This window comes from Phoenix dactylifera, chromosome 9 (assembly GCF_009389715.1).
Source record: "Phoenix dactylifera cultivar Barhee BC4 chromosome 9, palm_55x_up_171113_PBpolish2nd_filt_p, whole genome shotgun sequence".
Taxonomy (NCBI): Eukaryota; Viridiplantae; Streptophyta; class Magnoliopsida; order Arecales; family Arecaceae; genus Phoenix; species Phoenix dactylifera.
This window is the reverse complement of record NC_052400.1, coordinates 9337470-9356025: the sequence shown is the minus strand read 5'-3', so window position 1 is coordinate 9356025 and position 18556 is coordinate 9337470. Positions and strand designations below refer to the sequence as shown.

Here is an 18556-nt window from a genome sequence, read left to right as displayed (position 1 = left end):
GATATATTGCTTGTTTAATGCTCTAGAGGTTGAATCTAAGCTCAAATATGAGGTTTTGGGGATTTTGTGGCTAATCCAAAGCCTACACCAAAACATCCATTTAATTCAAAATTAATCCAATCAAATGGTGTTTGTTTGAATTGATTTTTGGATTTGATGTAGGGTCTGGGTGATTATAAAATAATTAAAAAATATGTAAAATTTGGAAAAAATGCTAGAATGTTTGCATTTGTAATGGGCATATGCTACCAAATTTGTCAAAGTAATTTGTGGGAATTAATCCTTCTTGGACACAATTTAAGTTTGCACCAGTCTATTAGTGCAGTTATATTTTCTAATACTAAAGTATCATTTGTTACAGTGTTGATCCTTATATTCCATTTTTGATATCTTGCCTGGTTTAATATATTTATATAATCTGGTAAGTCTTCTTCTTCTTGATTGATTATTTTATTCGATAGTTTAGAATTGTTTTGCTTGTTTTCTGATTTTAACAAAATTATTTCTGTTTTTAATTGATTAATTTTTTGCTTTGATTCATTTATTGACACAGTTTTTTCTCCAATTTTACTTAATTGGTTTTCTTGATTTTCTGTTGTCTCTTCTTGACTATTTGTCAAAGTATTTAATTCTTCTCTGTTTATTGCTGATTCTTGATATTCTTTGTTGCAATTTGCATTATCATATTGAGATTTACTTGAATCTAAATTTGATTCAAAAGAGGAAATAGAAGGAATAATATTTATTTCTTCTTTATCAAGTGTAGAATTATTATCTACTTCTTCTGAATAAGAAGATTTTAGCGTTAATTTTGCTAATTGTTCTTCTTTATGGAATCTAGTGAACCATGGAACAAAATATTCTATGTTTTGTTTGGCTTCTAATTCCATATAATACTGAGTCTTATAATATTCTAACTCAATTGCATTAAACTTATTAAAATACCAATTTCTAAATTCTTTATTTTTTTCTGATTGAAATTCTTTATTTAGAAATTTTCTTAATATTCCACCTGGATGGAAACTCATAGGATATTTATTATTTTGAATTAAATTATTTTTATCATTGTTATTATTGTTGTTGGAACTTGGGCTTATGGAAATATTTTCCATAATTGGCTAACTGATAGTGTCTATGCATGATTTTATAATGTATTGGATCCTAATTAGTTCATTTTATGACCATTTACTTATGACTCCAAGACTCAGAACACTAATCCCATCACGGGTACAATCTTGATCTATCAATCTGATTTCTTCTTATACTAATTAAAACCTTAATCACTAAGTCCATCACAGATGCGACTCTTTCTAGCTTCCCCTCAATCTTGTTCTTTTTGAGCTTTCATCATGAGTCCCTCAGGGATGCGGCCAAAAACGCCCTAAACTCGCCATCCCGGCATCAAACGGGCTAACGCAGCCTTCCTGATGACTACAGCTCAAATGAACATGAGATGGATCCCAGATACAGTCATCTCAATGACTCCAGTCTTAACTAGCATAATAAGAATCTGAGATGGATCCTTAAGCCCATGTTCAATGTTCTTAGTCTATGAATCATAAATAAAAAACATATAATAAAATGATTAGGGTTGGAACATCATACCTTCATGCATAGCACCATCAGGTGCTTAGCTAGCCATTCTGGCTATGCCCAGTTTCCTATACTAGTGTGGTTGGCTCAACAAGGGGGGATATCCAGTGGATCTACATCCCTTGGCCTAAGAACCCACACCGGTATAGTTGCGTACAAACTGGCTTAGGGTACTATCAGTAGCCTTCTGTTGGGCTTAGCGCTAAATGAACTGAACAAAGCTAACTTGGCTCTGATACTAGATGGAGCGGAAGGAGAAAGGAAGCAAGAGAGGGAGTAAGCAAGAACCAGAGATGGAGGAGTAAAGGATTTTTTTTCTCCGACTGAACTTGTTCTATGTTATTGGGGTTCTTCTTAATTAAGAACTCTAATAACTTTCTTTTTGTATTGATATCATTAATGTGATCTAATATTTTAAGATTTTCTTCTTGACTAGTTGTCAATACATTTATTGTTTTCATATTTACTATTGATTTCCAGTAGCCTTCGTTGCAACTTGATTTATTGCAATGACAATCCTCTGAATCGGAATTTGATTCAGAAGATGAGCTAGAAGAGATGATATTTATCTCTTCATCATCTGATGTAGAGCTATTATCTGAGAGCTTTTCAAGTGGATGCAGCATCCTAAGTAGATGTTTCCTGTGACCACGTGTCATATTTTTAGTCGCAGATTGTTTCAGGCTCACTTGATTTATTGCAATGACAATCCTCTGAATCGGAATTTGATTCAGAAGATGAGCTAGAAGAGATGATATTTATCTCTTCATCATCTGATGTAGAGCCCTTAATATCTGAGAGCTTTTCAAGTGGATGCAGCATCCTAAGTAGATGTTTCCTGTGACCACGTGTCATAGTTTTAGTCGCAGATTGTTTCAGGCTCACTTACTTTATTGTTAGAGATCTTTATATGAACAGGTCCATTTACATTTGTTTTTGTTCCTATGTTAATTTAATTGTTTGAACTACTGATATTATTATGCTAAATTAAGAATGTATTGATCTAGTTGATACTGTAGATTTATTTTGTTTAACAGTCTTCTGTTACATGTGCCTCTAGATCATTTTAATACAATCATTTTTTCTACTTTTTGCTGTTTATCAATCTATGTGAATATCTTCAGTTTTTTTCTGCCATTCGAAGAAAATAATTTACTCTCAATTTATTCTCATCCCATAAAACTTGTTTTTTGTACTTTTCTTCTTGTTGGGAGGAGTGTCGTAATTACTTAGCTGAGATATTATTGACAAAATCATCTGGATGTTTTTGATGAAGTTGAATTGTTATTGAACAATCTTTGTTTGTTGTCTGGAAAGTCTTTCTGACTTCATTTTTTGTCATTTGTGGAGTAGCTAATGTTATCTTTCGCTTCTGCAGATGGCTGAACCCATATTGAAGGCGGCAATGTATCCTTTGTAACGAGGAGTTAATGTATTAATATCTGGTCTTATTATTAGAATTTGTTTCTGTTAACACCTAAAAACTCATGAAGTTTCAGGTGATCAAACCAATGTTTAGAGCGATAAACACAACAGGAGTTGCAGCTTCTCTAAATTGTTTTATGACAATGATTCCTGTTTTCAAGTATACTACCTAGTTTATCCTTCCACATATATTTGGGCTATCCTTTTTATTTTCATTGCAAATGACCAAATCATTGTGGAGGGTTATCCATTACTTTGTTGTTGTTTCAAATTGCATAGATTTGTCTAGTGCACTTATTACCAAATCATTGTAGAGGGCCATCCATTACCATTCAGCATTATCAAATTGCTGCATACGTTTTCATGCAGGCAACTTGTGTAATGTCATTCTTTTCTTACAAAATATTATCTCAAGAGTACTATATTGCAGTGATCAATACCCTATAAAAATATTTTTAATTTTCATATTTTATTAATGTCTTCATATCTCTCTGCTTTCTTCTGAACAATAATACTATGATGACCAAGAAGTTGTGACCTATTGTACTCTGGATCAATCATCAATTTAATCTAGCTCTAGTTTTAAATAGTAGATCCAGGTAGTTTCTGGATATATTATCAGTATCTTTGATCATCAATCAATTCTTTTGCTTCTTTTTTTGTGTATTCCATACTTACAATAAAGTGACATTCCAATGCTTTGTTTTGCTTGGACGGTTTGTTGCACTGTTATCTTGTAGAACTTCACCTCAAAATTTCCAATATCCATACTTGTTCTTGTATGATCATTAAATACTTCATTATTCATATTATCCACTTTTTGTTAATGTCTTCATATCTCTTTGCATTCTTCTGAACAATAATACTATGATGACCAAGAACCTGTGACCTATTATATGCTGGGTCAATCATCAGTTTAACCTAGCTCTGGATTAAAACAACGGATCCAGGTAGATGCTGGACATATTATCAGTATACTTGATCATCAATCCATTCTTGTGCCCCATTTTTTTTTTTTTTGTATACATCATACTTGCCATGATGTTGCATTGCGTATAAGTGGATTGTTTATGGCACTGTTATTAAGTGGAATTTCATGTCAGAATTTCCAATAGCTATCCTTGTTCTTGTATGATCATCAGATATTTCATCCTTTTTCTAATTATATAATCTGAATGATCGGTTCACAGCTATGTATATGCTGTACGTAAGTCTACTTAATTTTTCTTTCAATTCAAGTTATCTTTAGCACCTTGCAACACCAGCTTCTCCAAGTTCCTCTTACGCTGCTTTGTGTAACCTATATTATCTTTATTTGTTATCTTATTTTATTTGTCTACTCATTCTCACGTCGCATATGCTTTTGTACACACATGCATGCACACACAGCACCTCTCTCTTAAAATCATAAGCTAATCTATCTGAAGCTTATCTTTTGCATTCATTGCGTTACTTATCCAATATAAAAAATGTATGGGAGGCTTTATAGCCTATTAGACCACAAATTTTCAATTGATACTTTGTAGCAAGGTACGCTAAATCGGTACCGGTAGGCGTACCGGTTATCTACCGGATTGGTTCGAGACCGGTTCGTACCGGAACCGGACGCGTGTGGAAAAAATTTTTTTTTTTGGTTCACGTCCGTGCTCGCGCGGACGTGCCAGAGCTGGCCATAGAGTCGCATTAAAAAAATGCCACTCTGTGGATGAGCTAGCCCGTGCCCGTGCGGGCGCGCTGCCCCGCGCGAGGCGATTCCCCGCGCGCGGAAACGCGTGGGAGGAACCATGCGCGGGCGTGTGGCCCGGCGCCCGCGCGGATTCAGGCCACACGCTCTCACACCACAGCGCGTGTGCTTTGGTTTAAAATCCACAACGTGCGTTCTGTGGTTAAAAAAAAAATGGTACCGGTGCGAACCGGTACCGGGCCACGCGCTCTCACACCATAGCGCGCGTGCTATGGTTTAAAATCCACGACGTGCGCTCTGTGGTTAAAAAAAAAAGGTACCGGTGCGAACCGGTACGGGCCGGTACGAACCGGTACGGGCCGGTACGAGACCGGTATGCAGCTGGTATGTATGCATACCGGTCGGTACCAGCCCGAAAATAGATGGAACCGGTATCCAAGCTGTCCGGATACCGGTTCCAGGCCGGACCGGTCTGTACCGGGCTGAACCGGCCGGTATGGACCGGTTCGGCAGACCATGCTTTGTGCCAATATTTTCTGATCTGGTTTAGCTTATCTCTAAATAGTCAGCATTCTACCCTCAAATTCACATTAGCTAACACAGGAAGACTTGTTGCTAATTTGATCTATGATTGTTTTCTCAATTCTTTTCAGGTTTCATAGACATTTTGTAATAGTGGAGTTTTTGTAACTTTTATGAATAGCTCAGAGGTTTCCTTACTAACTAATCACTTACTGCAACAATGTCTAGCTGTTATGCTATCAGCTTCTCACAATGCTATGTTGCTAATTTACAGAGCGACACTTCAGTCCCCCTAGCTATGCTGGAGCTGCATTCATCTGTGGTGCACTAGATACTATATGAATTAGCAGTTGGATGCTCATGTTTTCAATATACAGATAACATGAGAATTTATAAAGTTAGAGTACATAATTTTAGGCTTCAAAGTTTCTGGTATTGACTCTAATGATGCCATAATAAGGACTTATCTTGGACCGTTTGGACCATTTTTCTTTTTCCCCCCTTTAACATTTTAAGCTGTCTGTGAAATTAGCCATTTACATCTTTGTAGCTGTAATATGTTACTTTTGCAACAGGAATCCCATTTTTGTGAGAACATTAATCATTCTGGATATCACTTCTGGGAGACTCAATTCAAATTTAGTCTATTACTTTATTGGATAGGCAGGTTCTCCTAATCTCAAAAAAGGGATATATAGGTTTTCATTAATAAGACATCTCCATTTTTAAGCTAACATTATCAAGAAGTACAAATGACTTAAAATTCAATATATATTCCAATAAAATACTAATATTCAAAAAAATGCTCCTGGGGTTATGTTACCCTTTATCCATTCATGATGTTTTAGTAGCATGAAGTACTAATATATAAACCAACTGTGGAACAATGACTTGTTATTATGTACTTCTAAAAATTTTGTGGGTGAATTTGGATCCTTGCTTAAGAGGTGATTAGGAAAATCACTTATTCACTTCTCTATGTACATGAATATGAGAGGATTTTGTTGATAGATTTAAACCCAAAGTTTTAAACCCTATGGGATAGGCTTGTCCTGGTTTCTTCATGGAATGGGATGCACTGCTGCCTTGACTACCCCGGGTGCAATCTTGGTCAAGCATCCTGATAGGTACCTTTCATCTCTCTCCTTTTCTTCTTTCTGTTCTTTTTTTCTTTGTTTGCTTTTCTTCTTTTTTTCCTTTCATTCTTTTTCTTCTTCCTTCCTTTTTTTTCTTCGTCCTTTCTCTTCATATTCTTTTCTTCCTTTCTTCCTTGTCCTCTCCCTTTTCTTCTTTCATTCTTTCTTTCCTTTTTTCTTCTTCTTTCCTTTCTTCCGAAACCTTTTCTTATTCTTTCCTTCTTTTCTTTCTTTTTTCTTTTTTCTTCTCCCCACATGGATAGCCTTTGGAGTCATGCCCCAATCCCGGTCCCATTTTCTCACAAGAATGGGATGGGACAGCCGAGACAACCGTCACTTAAAAACATTTAAAACTATGTATCACAAAAACAGAAAACTTGTACAGGTCATAGATCTTGTCTAATCCTTGGCTCTGAGAGTATTTACCTTGGATGGTGCATCAACATGCCCTTCCACTTTCATCTGCTTTAAATTTTAGATGCTTGTACCATTAACCTTTTCAAACATGATATTCAGAAGATAATTTTGGTTCAACAGTTTTAAGTTTTGACTTCACTCCTTTTGCCTTCTGAATCTTAATGTTAGTAATTGAACTAAAAAAGTCAGCAAGAGAACTTGTAGTATAATCTATCGAGAATAACTGTAATATTTCTATATTTGAAAACTTATCAAATGCTTCTGTTTTCTTTTCAAGTCTGCTTGGATTTTTTTTCTCATGGTCTTGTCACACTCAGATGGAAGAATTACTTGAAAAACAAAAAAAAAGTGAATGAACTAAAGAATATAAGATCAAGAATTAACATGAGAACATGGGAATTAGAAAATGGGATACCTCCATGAATCGTACAGGGCATAGAAAAGCAAATGATGGTGGCTTATTGTTGCAAGAGTCAAAGCATGGTGTATCTTGCTTACCAGGAGAAGATAGACAAGGTAGAAATCTGATGATCAACAAGAAATAAATGCTGGAACATGGATATGAAAGGAATATTGGATTTCTTGCATATTATTTGGTAGGTTTATTTGAAAATGTTAGAGAATGTAATATCAGTAATCGATATTTTTAAATGAAATAGTGGAGGAAGATTAAGGATGTATTCACTAGTCAAGAAGATATGAAGTTTCTAGTAGAATTAGGATGATTGCAGATTGACTTAAGCCTAGATTTTGTCCTTATCTTAATGTAGTATTAGTGTTGATAGTCTACTTAAAGAATGTCGATTTTCAGGGTATTTGACTTGAGGAAGGGATGATATATTACTTTGCATGGAGGATCTATGCCTACTCCATCATAGTCATATGAATGGGTTAGTAGGAAATTTTTATCAAAATGTCCTTTTCTATGGCAACATGCACTAAACGCTAAACCTTTTAAAATTCACTGGCACTAGTTTAGTGCCTAATGGCCTTCAGGAGTGAAGGTAAGGAATTTAGTAAAAGCAATGGAAGATTGAAAGTAAACAAATATAAAGTTGAGTTCCATAATGGCCATATTTTGTTTTATGGAGCACTTTTCTTATGCCCCTTTTTTTATAAACTTGATTACAACCTTACATAGTCCAATTCAAGGATACCTGTGTTGGAACCGAGGCCTAGACCGGTTGTCCGGCGGCATGATTCGGTACGCCTCCATGTCCTTCCGTGTTGGGCCTATATTGACATAGTAGATAGAGTGGAGCAGAGGGAGAACATGAGAGAAGAAAAAAGAGAGAGAAGGGGGGGAGAGAGGAAGAGAGAGAAGGAGAAGATCGGTGGAGGCCAGTGGAGTGCATCCCGGCACGATAGAGAGGGCGGAGGAGAGGGAGAACGGGAAAAAAAAAGAGAGGGGGGAAGGAGGGAGTGGGAGAGGGAGGAAGGGAGGGAGAGAGGAGGGTGGCGGACATCCGGTGGAGGGCCAGGATGTTGTGCGGAGGGGTGGAGCAGCGGCTTTGCCTTCGGTTTTTCTATTTCGTTCGAAACAGGGGTCTCGGAGGGGGGCCTTTTTTATTTTCGAACTTTTTAAGTGAAGTCAGCAAGGAAGGGAGGGAGGGTGGTAGACATCCGATGGAGGGTTGGGGTGCTGCGCGGAGGGGTGGAGGGGCTCCGCCTCCAGACCTTGCCGACTTCACTTTAAAAGTTCAAAAATAAAAAGGGACCCCCTTTAGGACCTCTGTTTCGATCGAAGCAGGAGAACCGGAGGCGGAGCCCCGCCTCTGCGCGATTCTCCGGCCCTCTGCCTGCCGGCCGTCACCCTCCCTCTCTTCCTCTCCCTCTCCTTCTCTTCTCCGCTCTCTCTCTTTTTCTCTCTTTCCTTCTTCTCCTCCTCCGTTGCTGGTTTTTCGTTTCGATTGCTGGTTTCTCGTTGCGGTTGCCGGAACTGTTCCGGTTCGCCGTCGGTATGGCTCGGTATACCCTAAATCGAGCGATTTGGGATGGTTCCACCGACCATGGTCCAATTTATGTTTTAGTCATGTTTCTTTTGACTCTTTTCCCTTTTTTCATAGCCTATTACTCTTGTAGTTTTGAATATATGATAATTTTAAAAAGCACTTTCCTTTTATTTTAATCATTTGTCATTTTTATGTTAGTGTTCATTTAATATTTCCTTTTTAATAATGACTTTGCCATGTTGCCCATTGCCTTGATGAAACATCTTGTATGCATGCTTAACATTGCTTAGCCGAAGCAGGTTGGCTTGCATGAATAAAACATGGTTATGGTACAATTTGTGTGGACCTTCTTTATTTGTTTATTTATTTATTTTAGTTGATCAAGTCATAACAGCAATGCGAGGATTCCCATACATTGGTTACTTTTCACAGTTCATCTATCTAAATTCTTAGTTTTTTTTATTTTAAATACTTTGAAACTTTTGTGCATGTTTATTACTTTATCTGAGAGAGGCCTTCCTCTTGGTCAGAGTGAATCATGACTCTACGCATCATTTTGTATTTTTTATCATGATATTACTATATATTTAGCTTTTTTTTAAATATTTTTTTGTATTTAGTATGTTTTCAGAATACCTGATATCTTTTTTCTAATTTAATAGTTTAAGTTGCCCTTTCAATTTTCTTTTTATTGGATGAACAATCAGGAAATTTTTGATGCTGTGTAATCTTGACCATTTTGCTGCTTAGACCTCATTTATATTTATCATCTATATTATAGTTATTCCTCAATAACCATTTTTTCTTTGTGTTCTTGATTTAGTTGTAAGTTTTTTCTACCCCTGTAGCCCCCCCCCCCCCCCCCCCCCCCTTTCCTCATCTTTTTATCTTCATTTTGGTAATTTTCTTTAGTCATAAAGGCGGAGAAAAGACTTGCATTGAAGGATAATTTCTTTTTGATACTGGCCTCAAGCTTAGATGAAAAAAATGGATTGATATCTGGCAGGATATTGCTCATAACAGGGAAATCCAAGCAAAGATATGATCATAATTCAATAAATATATTGGAGATGAAGTCATAAATCCAACTACCTCATACTTGTTGACCATGAGTATGATGGCGATGCTAACTAATAAATATTTTTCTTGAGGATGATTTAACATAAAAGGGTGTTTGAGATAGTGACTGTTAAAGACTGGCGAAAAGATGAGTGATGTAATGTTTATTAATTTTCTGGGAGTATTTAAGAAATGAAACTTTTAAAGGCTGATAACTTATCTTTTTCATTTGGAAACTGATATTTAGATGTTACGAGATATTGTTTTATCCTGGCTGAGCTGGAAGCCTGGTCAAATTTTTTATAAAACCCACATGTCCTGACATATTGGCCAATATATAAGCACCAAGATATCATAAATCAGCAAGATTTTTAAAAATGAAACTAGCAACTGTTGTGGGTATTGATTTTGATTTTTAATAATTAGAAACCTGTTACATAGTAAAGAAGATTATAAAATAACAACTGATTTATTGATGTTATAACAGGGAAATCCAAGCAAAGATATGATCATAATTCAATAAACATATTGGAGATGAAGTCATAAATCCAACTACCTCATACTTGTTGACCGTGAGTATGGTGGTGATGCTAACTAATAAATATTTTTCTTGAGGATGATTTAACATAAAAGGGTGTTTGAGATAGTGACTGTTAAAGACTGGCGAAAAGATGAGATATGTAATGTTTATTAATTTTCTGGGAGTATTTAAGAAATGAAACTTTTAAAGGCTGATAACTTATCTTTTTCATTTGGAAACTGATATTTAGGTGTTACGAGATATTGTTTTATCCTGGCTGAGCTGGAAGCCTGGTTAAATTTTTTATAAAACCCACATGTCTTGACATATTGGCCAACATATAAGCACCAAGATATCATAAATCAGCAAGATTTTAAAAATGAAACTAGCAACTGTTGTGGGTATTGATTTTAATTTTTAATAATTAGAAACCTGTTACATAGTAAAGAAGATTATAAAATAACAACTGATTTATTGATGTTATAAGGGCTAATATCTTGAGCTAATGTCAGTTAAGATAGATGTGCCCTTTCTGTAAGTACCTTGTACTAATAAAAACAGATAATTGACCAAGATGTAAACTATGTTCTGGACTAATAAATCTCCTCAGTATGTTGCAAAAAACAAGAACATTTTTTTCTTTTTCTTTTTCTTTTTTTCCAGAGGAAGATTAAAGATAGATTGGTGCTTTGGAGTTAACAGAAAATATACTTTGTGTTAATCTTTTGGTACCAAAAAAATTATAGGGAGACATCAGGAATTGATTAATTGACATATGTCTCGTTCTCATTATTTTTTGCTGACAAATCAGGGTGGATCTCGGTGGAGCTTTATTTGCACAAAGGTGGGAAGCATGAGGCTTGGAAATGAGTCTTAATGCTTTCGTTGCTCGCCGTGCAACTTAGGAGCAACTGTGACATAATTAATTGCTGTTTACAAAGGAAGATTGATGAGTTGATTAATAATAATAATATTTTATATCATGGTAGGAACACGGATGAAAAGGTTAATAAGATGTTATCGATATTGATGTTTCTTACAGAAGAAGTGAATGATTGGATGTTGTGTGAGCTTTCCTTAGCTTAAATTTGTGAGAACATAAATATTTCAAGAATAATTTTGAAAGGTTTGCCGAACCAATATTGAGGGTCATAACCATTGTTGATTGGTTCTATGTGGTACTAGTATGTATCATACTGAGCCCAGGCGTATCAGAACCCGTGAAGGGAGAGGTGGGAGAGTGAGGGGAGGGAGAGGGGGGAGAGTGAGGGGAGGGAGAGGCATACCTCACTGGCAGTGGTGATGGGACCCTAACACTAGCTGTGGAGTTGTCATCGTCGCAAAACCTAAACTCTAGCTGGCATCATTGTTGCGGAGCATTGAGATAGAGGAGAGGGTCGAGGAAGATTGGGAGAGGAGAATCGATAGAGAGGGAGAGAGGAGTGGAGAGAGAGGTGTACCTTGTTGGTAGTGGTGATAGAACCCTAACCCTAGCCATGGGGGAGAGGATCTGGAGAGTTTTTTTTATATAAAAAACTGGTTCAATTCTGGAATCGGATCGACTGGCCAAAGTGTCCCGGTAATCGATTAGTCCAATTCGGGACGGTTTGGTGGTCCTTTATTTTCATTGTAGTTAGTTTTGCCATAACTGTGATATTCCTTGACAACTTGAAAAACCTGTTTCCATATTAAAACTTAGTCTCCACATATCTATACTACCAAAAAAGAATGAGGACACCACTCTTGGTTCTTGGTCATTTGTTTGCTGGAGCAATGGAGGTTGTCAAGTGGAGAAGTGGTCTTGGGACTACAGAAGTGCCATGAGAATTCAGAAGTTTGACTTTTACCATAGGAAAATAAAATGACAAGTTTGGGGATCATGGATTGTCTCACTTGAAATTCTAGAAGATCCAAATCTAAGAAAGACAAATTTGAAATGTGATCTTTGATTCATAGTGCGCTGCTGCTGTAAATGAATATACAGACATGGAGCTTTATATAACTGACTTGCAAAACAGCCCTTTAATATTGCAATGATAAGTTGCATCACAGATTATCCAGATTATCCTTTACCTTGTCCGTAGCCAGATATCTTTGTTACTTGCAAAGTCATTTTTCACAGGATTTTGTATCATGACGTTGGCTTTGCTTGCACGGCTTCGAGTTTTGGTTCAACAAGTAAGTATTCAGACTAAATTTTAGTTTTGTTTTTTCCAAATGGAATAATTATCTTGATATGGATGGTCCAGGTGAATTCTATGATAATAGAGATGATTATTGGCAACATAGAGGGGTGCTAGTGATGCAAATTATAATGTATAGGATCTTACTGTTTTTTCTTTGCAGATTCTACTACCATTTTAGTTGAAAAAAAAATTATAAGACTATTACAGAAGTTCTTTCAGGTCCAGAACATTTGGGAGTCACATTTTTAAGCATATAAAGTTCTATTTTCATTTTCGTGTTTTTATGCAGAATTGCTGTAGAATCAGTTTCTTTTTCCAGGATTTCTTCAGTCCAAACTGAATCCATAACCAGCGCATTTCTACAGCCCAAAATTGATAACGGTGTTCCATATAGAAAAGAAAATATCAGGAGATATCTGAAATTTTTTTGTGAATAATAACTTTAATTATGGCAGCAAGACACTTTTTAAAACCCTGAAACACCAATTGAACTTTCTAGATGTAGATTTCTAGCAATATAACTCTTTCCTGATCTATTTTTAATAGAAAGAGGATAGAGACAAATAGGGAAGGGAATGGAATAAGAGGGAATGACCTATTAGATTTCTCTCTCTTGGCCAGCCCTAAGTAGGTGCCCATTCCTCTTCTCACACTTAAGTAAATTGAGGTTTTCCTTTATATTCCCTGTTTAGCTCACTGAAACCCCTTATTTCTTACATGGCAAATAAAACCCCTAATTTCTTACATGGCAAATAAAACTTAATCCAGACTAACATTAGATTCCACAGGCTGTCCTAAAACATCTAATGCCCTAATTAACCATATAACGTGGTCTAACAAAATAGCGTCGAGAACTCTTACAATTAATTTAAATCCTAGTCAAGCTGAAAATTCAACAGATTAAACTAGATCTTCAGAGAAAAGATAAATTTGTTGCTGTGTCACAAGATCTTTGCGTTCTCGCTAGCCATATTTGATATGGTAAATTGGCTGTCATTGACACTTGCTATTAGAAGGCCAACAGTGTTCCACTTACCTTCAGAATTGGTATAAATTCTGTCTGAAATAATTAAATTCCCAGTTTTGTTGTGGAAAGGTACATTGTCACTTTGTTCTGTTGATATTTTGCTTCCATCTTCTATTGTATTTGTCCTTTGCTAATGACTATCAGGCATATATGAAATTCAAATTTGGAAATAATATGGTCATCTGAATCCACCCTAGAAACTATAGCATTAGATATTAGTATTTCGATAAATATATTTAGCTGACAAACTTGCTACCGCCTGATAAAAATCTGTTGTCAACAACCAAACAGAAAATTGTTTTCACCGCAAAAACAGCATTTGCGTATATTTACTTGCCATGTAAGTCAGAGATATGTTCATGCAATCCAACATTTTGATATATATTTTAGAACTTTCATGGATGACCAGTTTATGATGCTTATAGCTTGTATTTGCCATCAAATCCATGCCAGTGCTATGAAACTGAAATATATATCCTGAACATTGATTTGCTTTTTCAGCCGTTGCTGCACGGTATTGTCTGCCTCCCTAAGACCCCCTTGATTTACTCTTTTTAACAGATCTTAGTTGATGTAGTTTTGGTATTCAGCAAGGTCTCCTCTCTCTCACGGAAGAAGCATTCTGTCAAACTCACTCAGGATGGGGTAGAGGTCTGTTTTGTTGATTTCTTTCATAATATTTTATAAATTATTAGCTCAAACATCTTCATAATTTCTAATTTTATTTTCTGGAATGTGGATTATGATTAACGCATACCATATCACTATTTCAGTGTCGATATGATTTCTGCTTGTTTATTAAGTGATTTTGTTGTCTTTTGACTTTTACAGGCTTTCAGGGACTACCATCCCTCAGGTGGGGATGTTCTTATTTTAGAATGTGTCTGGGAAGAAGATAAGTTTGTCTTGTCCGAGAGGACAGAGAGAAGCAACGAAAACAATCAAGATGAGGATTTCAGTGCTCTTTCATTGGAGACATCTCGTCAATATGAAACTATAGAGCTATTCAGTGAAGGTTGGTATTTCGTGTTATCCTTTCAGGCATCCTTTGATCACAAAATATTATTTTACTTCAAGTTCAACCAACAAGTTTTGTTTTTGCTCGTCACTCTGATCACTTGAAGTGAGCATCATTTAATTCACATCTGCATGCTGATTGATGTGGACTTTGACATATATGCATCAATTATGATCATTGGATCAATAAAGAACTGATATTAGCTGTACGTTATCAAGCTTTTTATCTCCAATGAAAGAGCTTTAAGATTTTGCCCAAAGTAGGACTGGAAGGGTTCCAAAAATTCCAAGTTATTTCCGTTTTGTTTTATAGCTGGCCTTCCATCCATGGTGGGAGTAGTTCTTGTAGCACGAGAAGCCTTTAAATATCAATTTCTTGGGCAGCATTTAGTGATGAAAACATTGATAGTGCCTAATGCACGACCAGCGCCTTTTATTTAACCATTGATTCAATTGATGTTTATTACTATGAGGGTTATAGATCACTAAATAATGTCTCGGGTGGTTCCTAACTTCTTTTGATAGATCAGTTGAACTTGCATGCTGGCTGAATGAATAGTATGCTTTCATTAGTGGAATTTCTGTTAGATGATTTCCTTCGGATGCTGGTCATCTATTTCCAGTCTTTAATCATTAAATAATGCAACTCACTTTTAATTTGATTCTAATATTCGATATTACTGCTAATGCCTGTGTTGTTTATCATGTTTTCTGCCGAATTGCAGTCCTATGCACTGCAAATGAAGTCAGTTCAGATAACATTGAAGTGGAAATACCTGCCAAGGACTCATGCTCCCATCGCGTAGAATCTGCTGTAGATTCATCTGAAGACCAATCAAATATAAGTGATGATAAAAATATTGTGGACTATAAAGATGGAAAGCAGTTGGAAAGCCAGGAGGTTCCAAGTTCCGCTGCTGAAGGAATCCTACCTGTGAGTGTAGATTCATTCTCTGAGACTGGATCGAGGAAGAAAGTGGCATTTATTCCTGTGCGAGAGTCGAAATCCTCTGAGACGAGCACTTGGCCAAACAAGAAGATGAAGTTGGAGATGCCCTCACCCAATGCTACAGGAACTGAAGATTCTTTTTTGGATCTGCTGATGTCTGGAAGCATGACTAAATCTATTTTTTGATTAGTCATGGTTTAGTTGGGCCAAATTGGTTTGGGGATGGTAATAGCAACACAATGAACTTTCTTATCGTACTCACTGATTGTTCGATGATGGGGGAATGCTATGCGGGAGTAGGTGATATCAGAGCAACACACCTGGCAATGGTATCCAGTTACGCTTGAGAAACAATGTTCCATTTTTTTGCATCATTTTTTTGGCTAAAGTATTGCAAACAGCATATATAAGTGCCTCAATTTTCATTGGAAGGTACTGCACTCTTTTCAGCTTAGCATCCACCTGGTTGCCAAGGATCATGGTTTGGATAGAAACAATTGCTGCAGGTACAGAGCCTTTCATTTAGGCATGCATGCGCTACTCTGCGACATTGAAACGTGAGGAGGCGACGATGAAAGATGAGTAAATGGATGCTCTTAAACAGACATATTCATAGCATGATATTTGGGAAAAAAATGCTCCAAGAGTAGAATTACCCTAAGTTAAAACTCAGGAAAAGGGAATGGCACAAAATCCTCTTAATATGTGCATCCTCTAGTCTGGCTGATTCCTTTTAGATGCTAGGACCCTATGCATGAAAGAGAGAGAGAGAGAGAGTAAAGCCACCTGTCTATCTGTCATGTGCTGAAGCACTTAAAGGTTATGAATCTTGGTTTTGACAAGTCATTCCTTTTAGATCACATCCACACATCAATACCCCTCCTCAGCATGCCGAGTAGCTTTGTGTCAATAGCAGAGTAATCCATCTAAATGCATAGAATTGGGGATTGACCGGCAAGGGCCATGTATATGCCTTTAGATATCTTGCAAGATAACTAGCAACGGAACATCCAATGTAGAGACATGGTTATATTCAAAGTGGATGGCAGCAGCTCAAGAAATATTAAATATTAAAGCACTTCCTTAAACTCTTGACATGGAATTGTGGAAAAAATCATTCAACTCTTAATGCAAGATAGTTTCCAGAATGATGCACAAAAATGATAAATTTTAAGGCATCAAGCATGGGAATATACAATCACTCGAGAAACAAAGAAAATGATAGACAAAAAGAAACTAGCATTATGCAGACACAACAAAAAAAATAGAATAACAGATGGGAGAATGCCTCAGTTGAGTTTCCATTCTGATTTCTAAAGAGCCAGAAAGTCTAGAGTGTGATATAGCTTACTCTAGTAACTTAAGAATTGGATACTGCTTTTCCTTGGGGAACATGCTAGTTGTCAAAGTCCTATCATATGCACACTTATGATTATAGAGTATATTACTAGACAAATGATTAGGCCAACTTTCTAAAGGCAGCCTTAATTATGCAAGCGAACATTTCAATGATCTTTTCTATAATCTGGACTAAACTGTATTGCCCTCCAATGATCTTTTCAATGTTCAACCAGCAGTTGAGTCTTTGAATCCATCAAATATCATGAATCTCTAGGAAGTAACTTAGATGCTGTTCACTGCTGGTAAAAGCTCTTTTCACAAAACCTAAATTTTATTTCTCAAAAAACAAAAGGTAATTTTATAAATTCAGAACTCGATAAAAACCAGCTACACTTAAGATTTGTTAGGCAATGATCAGAAAAATTAAGTTGTATAAAAATGTTTACGTGGTTATCAATTATAATCACTAAAATGGCTATTGTAAAAAATGGTCTGTAAAATGGTTAAAGTAAAAACTTCTTTGCTCGAATATTTCTGATGATAAATTTCTGGTTCTAATTACTCAAGTGTGTTTATGTCTAATTAACTTATGTATAATCAATCCAGATGGATTTTGTAACCATTTAAAATCAAACCAAAATTTTTCAAAAGAAAATTTTCATGAAATGGGATCCATACATACAGATTCAATGAGTAAATAAAGTGGAAATTACATCAAGTGAAACATATTATCAGGTCAAGCGAAGAAAAAACTCCTAAACCTTGTTGAACAACCCAAAAATCATCTCTATGCCCCAATGAAGGATCTAACAAATAATGTTTACTGGGATGCACGCAGAACACCCCAAAATTATCCTTTGAAATCCAAAAAACCTGTAATCATCATTTCTATATGTCAATCAGCACAAAAGTAGACCAACAAAATTCATTAGAAGTCTGAACTTTTCACATAAAAAGTATGAGAGTTTCACAGAGAGAGAGAGAGAGAGATGGCTGGATTTCTGTTGGCTTTAACATTGGATTGATGATCGCTAAGCTGAGCAAAGAGAGGTGAAAATGGAACAAAAGTTGAGGAGAGACTTGGAAGATCCAGTTCTCAAGAAAAAATGGAACCCCGTGTCTCTCAGAAAACCTAATTTTCTAGTTTTATGATCCACTAAAACTCATAATAATATCTTCCCAAAGAGAAATTTTCATAAAAAACTATAAAATATATTTAAGAAATTCAAATTTGATATAGTTGATTGATCAAAGAGCGTCTTATTGCCTTCAGGAAACAAAATTGGAGCCATGTCACAAATAGGGTAGCACCAGAGCTGACCCAAACTTTAGGCTCTTCGGACATGGATCGGTCATATGAACAGGCTATTCAAGCTTGCACCAAGGTTAGGTACAAGTTGATCATAGATGCTTGATAATGGTTGATGAATCATGAGAAAAAAAAGGCTGATTCTCGATCCAATCCCGGCTTCTAGTCATACCAGTGAGCCAGCAAATCTTCAAGCTCAGCTCATTTATGAACCATGCTTATAAGTGTAGCTCATTATCTGAACAATCAGGCTTGAACAAACCGGTTAATTAACTGATCTTGAGCTGTTCCATCTACAGCTTGAATTATAGACAACCATAATTACAAATGATATTCAACTATTTATTTAGACATGCACTGCACCATAATGACTTAGAGAACAAATATCAAAATGACATTAAAGATATGTTAGTCATACA

The 18556-nt window shown here is 36.1% G+C and overlaps 1 protein-coding gene across 4 annotated transcripts in view; it reads left to right on the top strand.

Annotated features, from left to right (window-relative positions):
* LOC103717918 overlaps positions 1–15948 on the top strand; it is a 36365-nt gene extending 20417 nt beyond the window's left edge. For 3 of the 4 annotated variants that reach the window (XM_039129946.1, XM_039129948.1, XM_039129949.1), the window contains 5 exons: positions 2972–3000; positions 12393–12486; positions 14083–14172; positions 14353–14536; positions 15264–15948. In XM_039129946.1, coding sequence (XP_038985874.1) covers positions 2972–3000; positions 12393–12486; positions 14083–14172; positions 14353–14536; positions 15264–15673 — 807 coding nt within the window. In that variant the 3' untranslated portion in view covers positions 15674–15948. The remainder of the gene's footprint in view (positions 1–2971; positions 3001–12392; positions 12487–14082; positions 14173–14352; positions 14537–15263) is intronic. The other variant, XM_039129947.1, reaches the window with a different exon arrangement.
* Positions 15949–18556: the final 2608 nt, after the last annotated feature.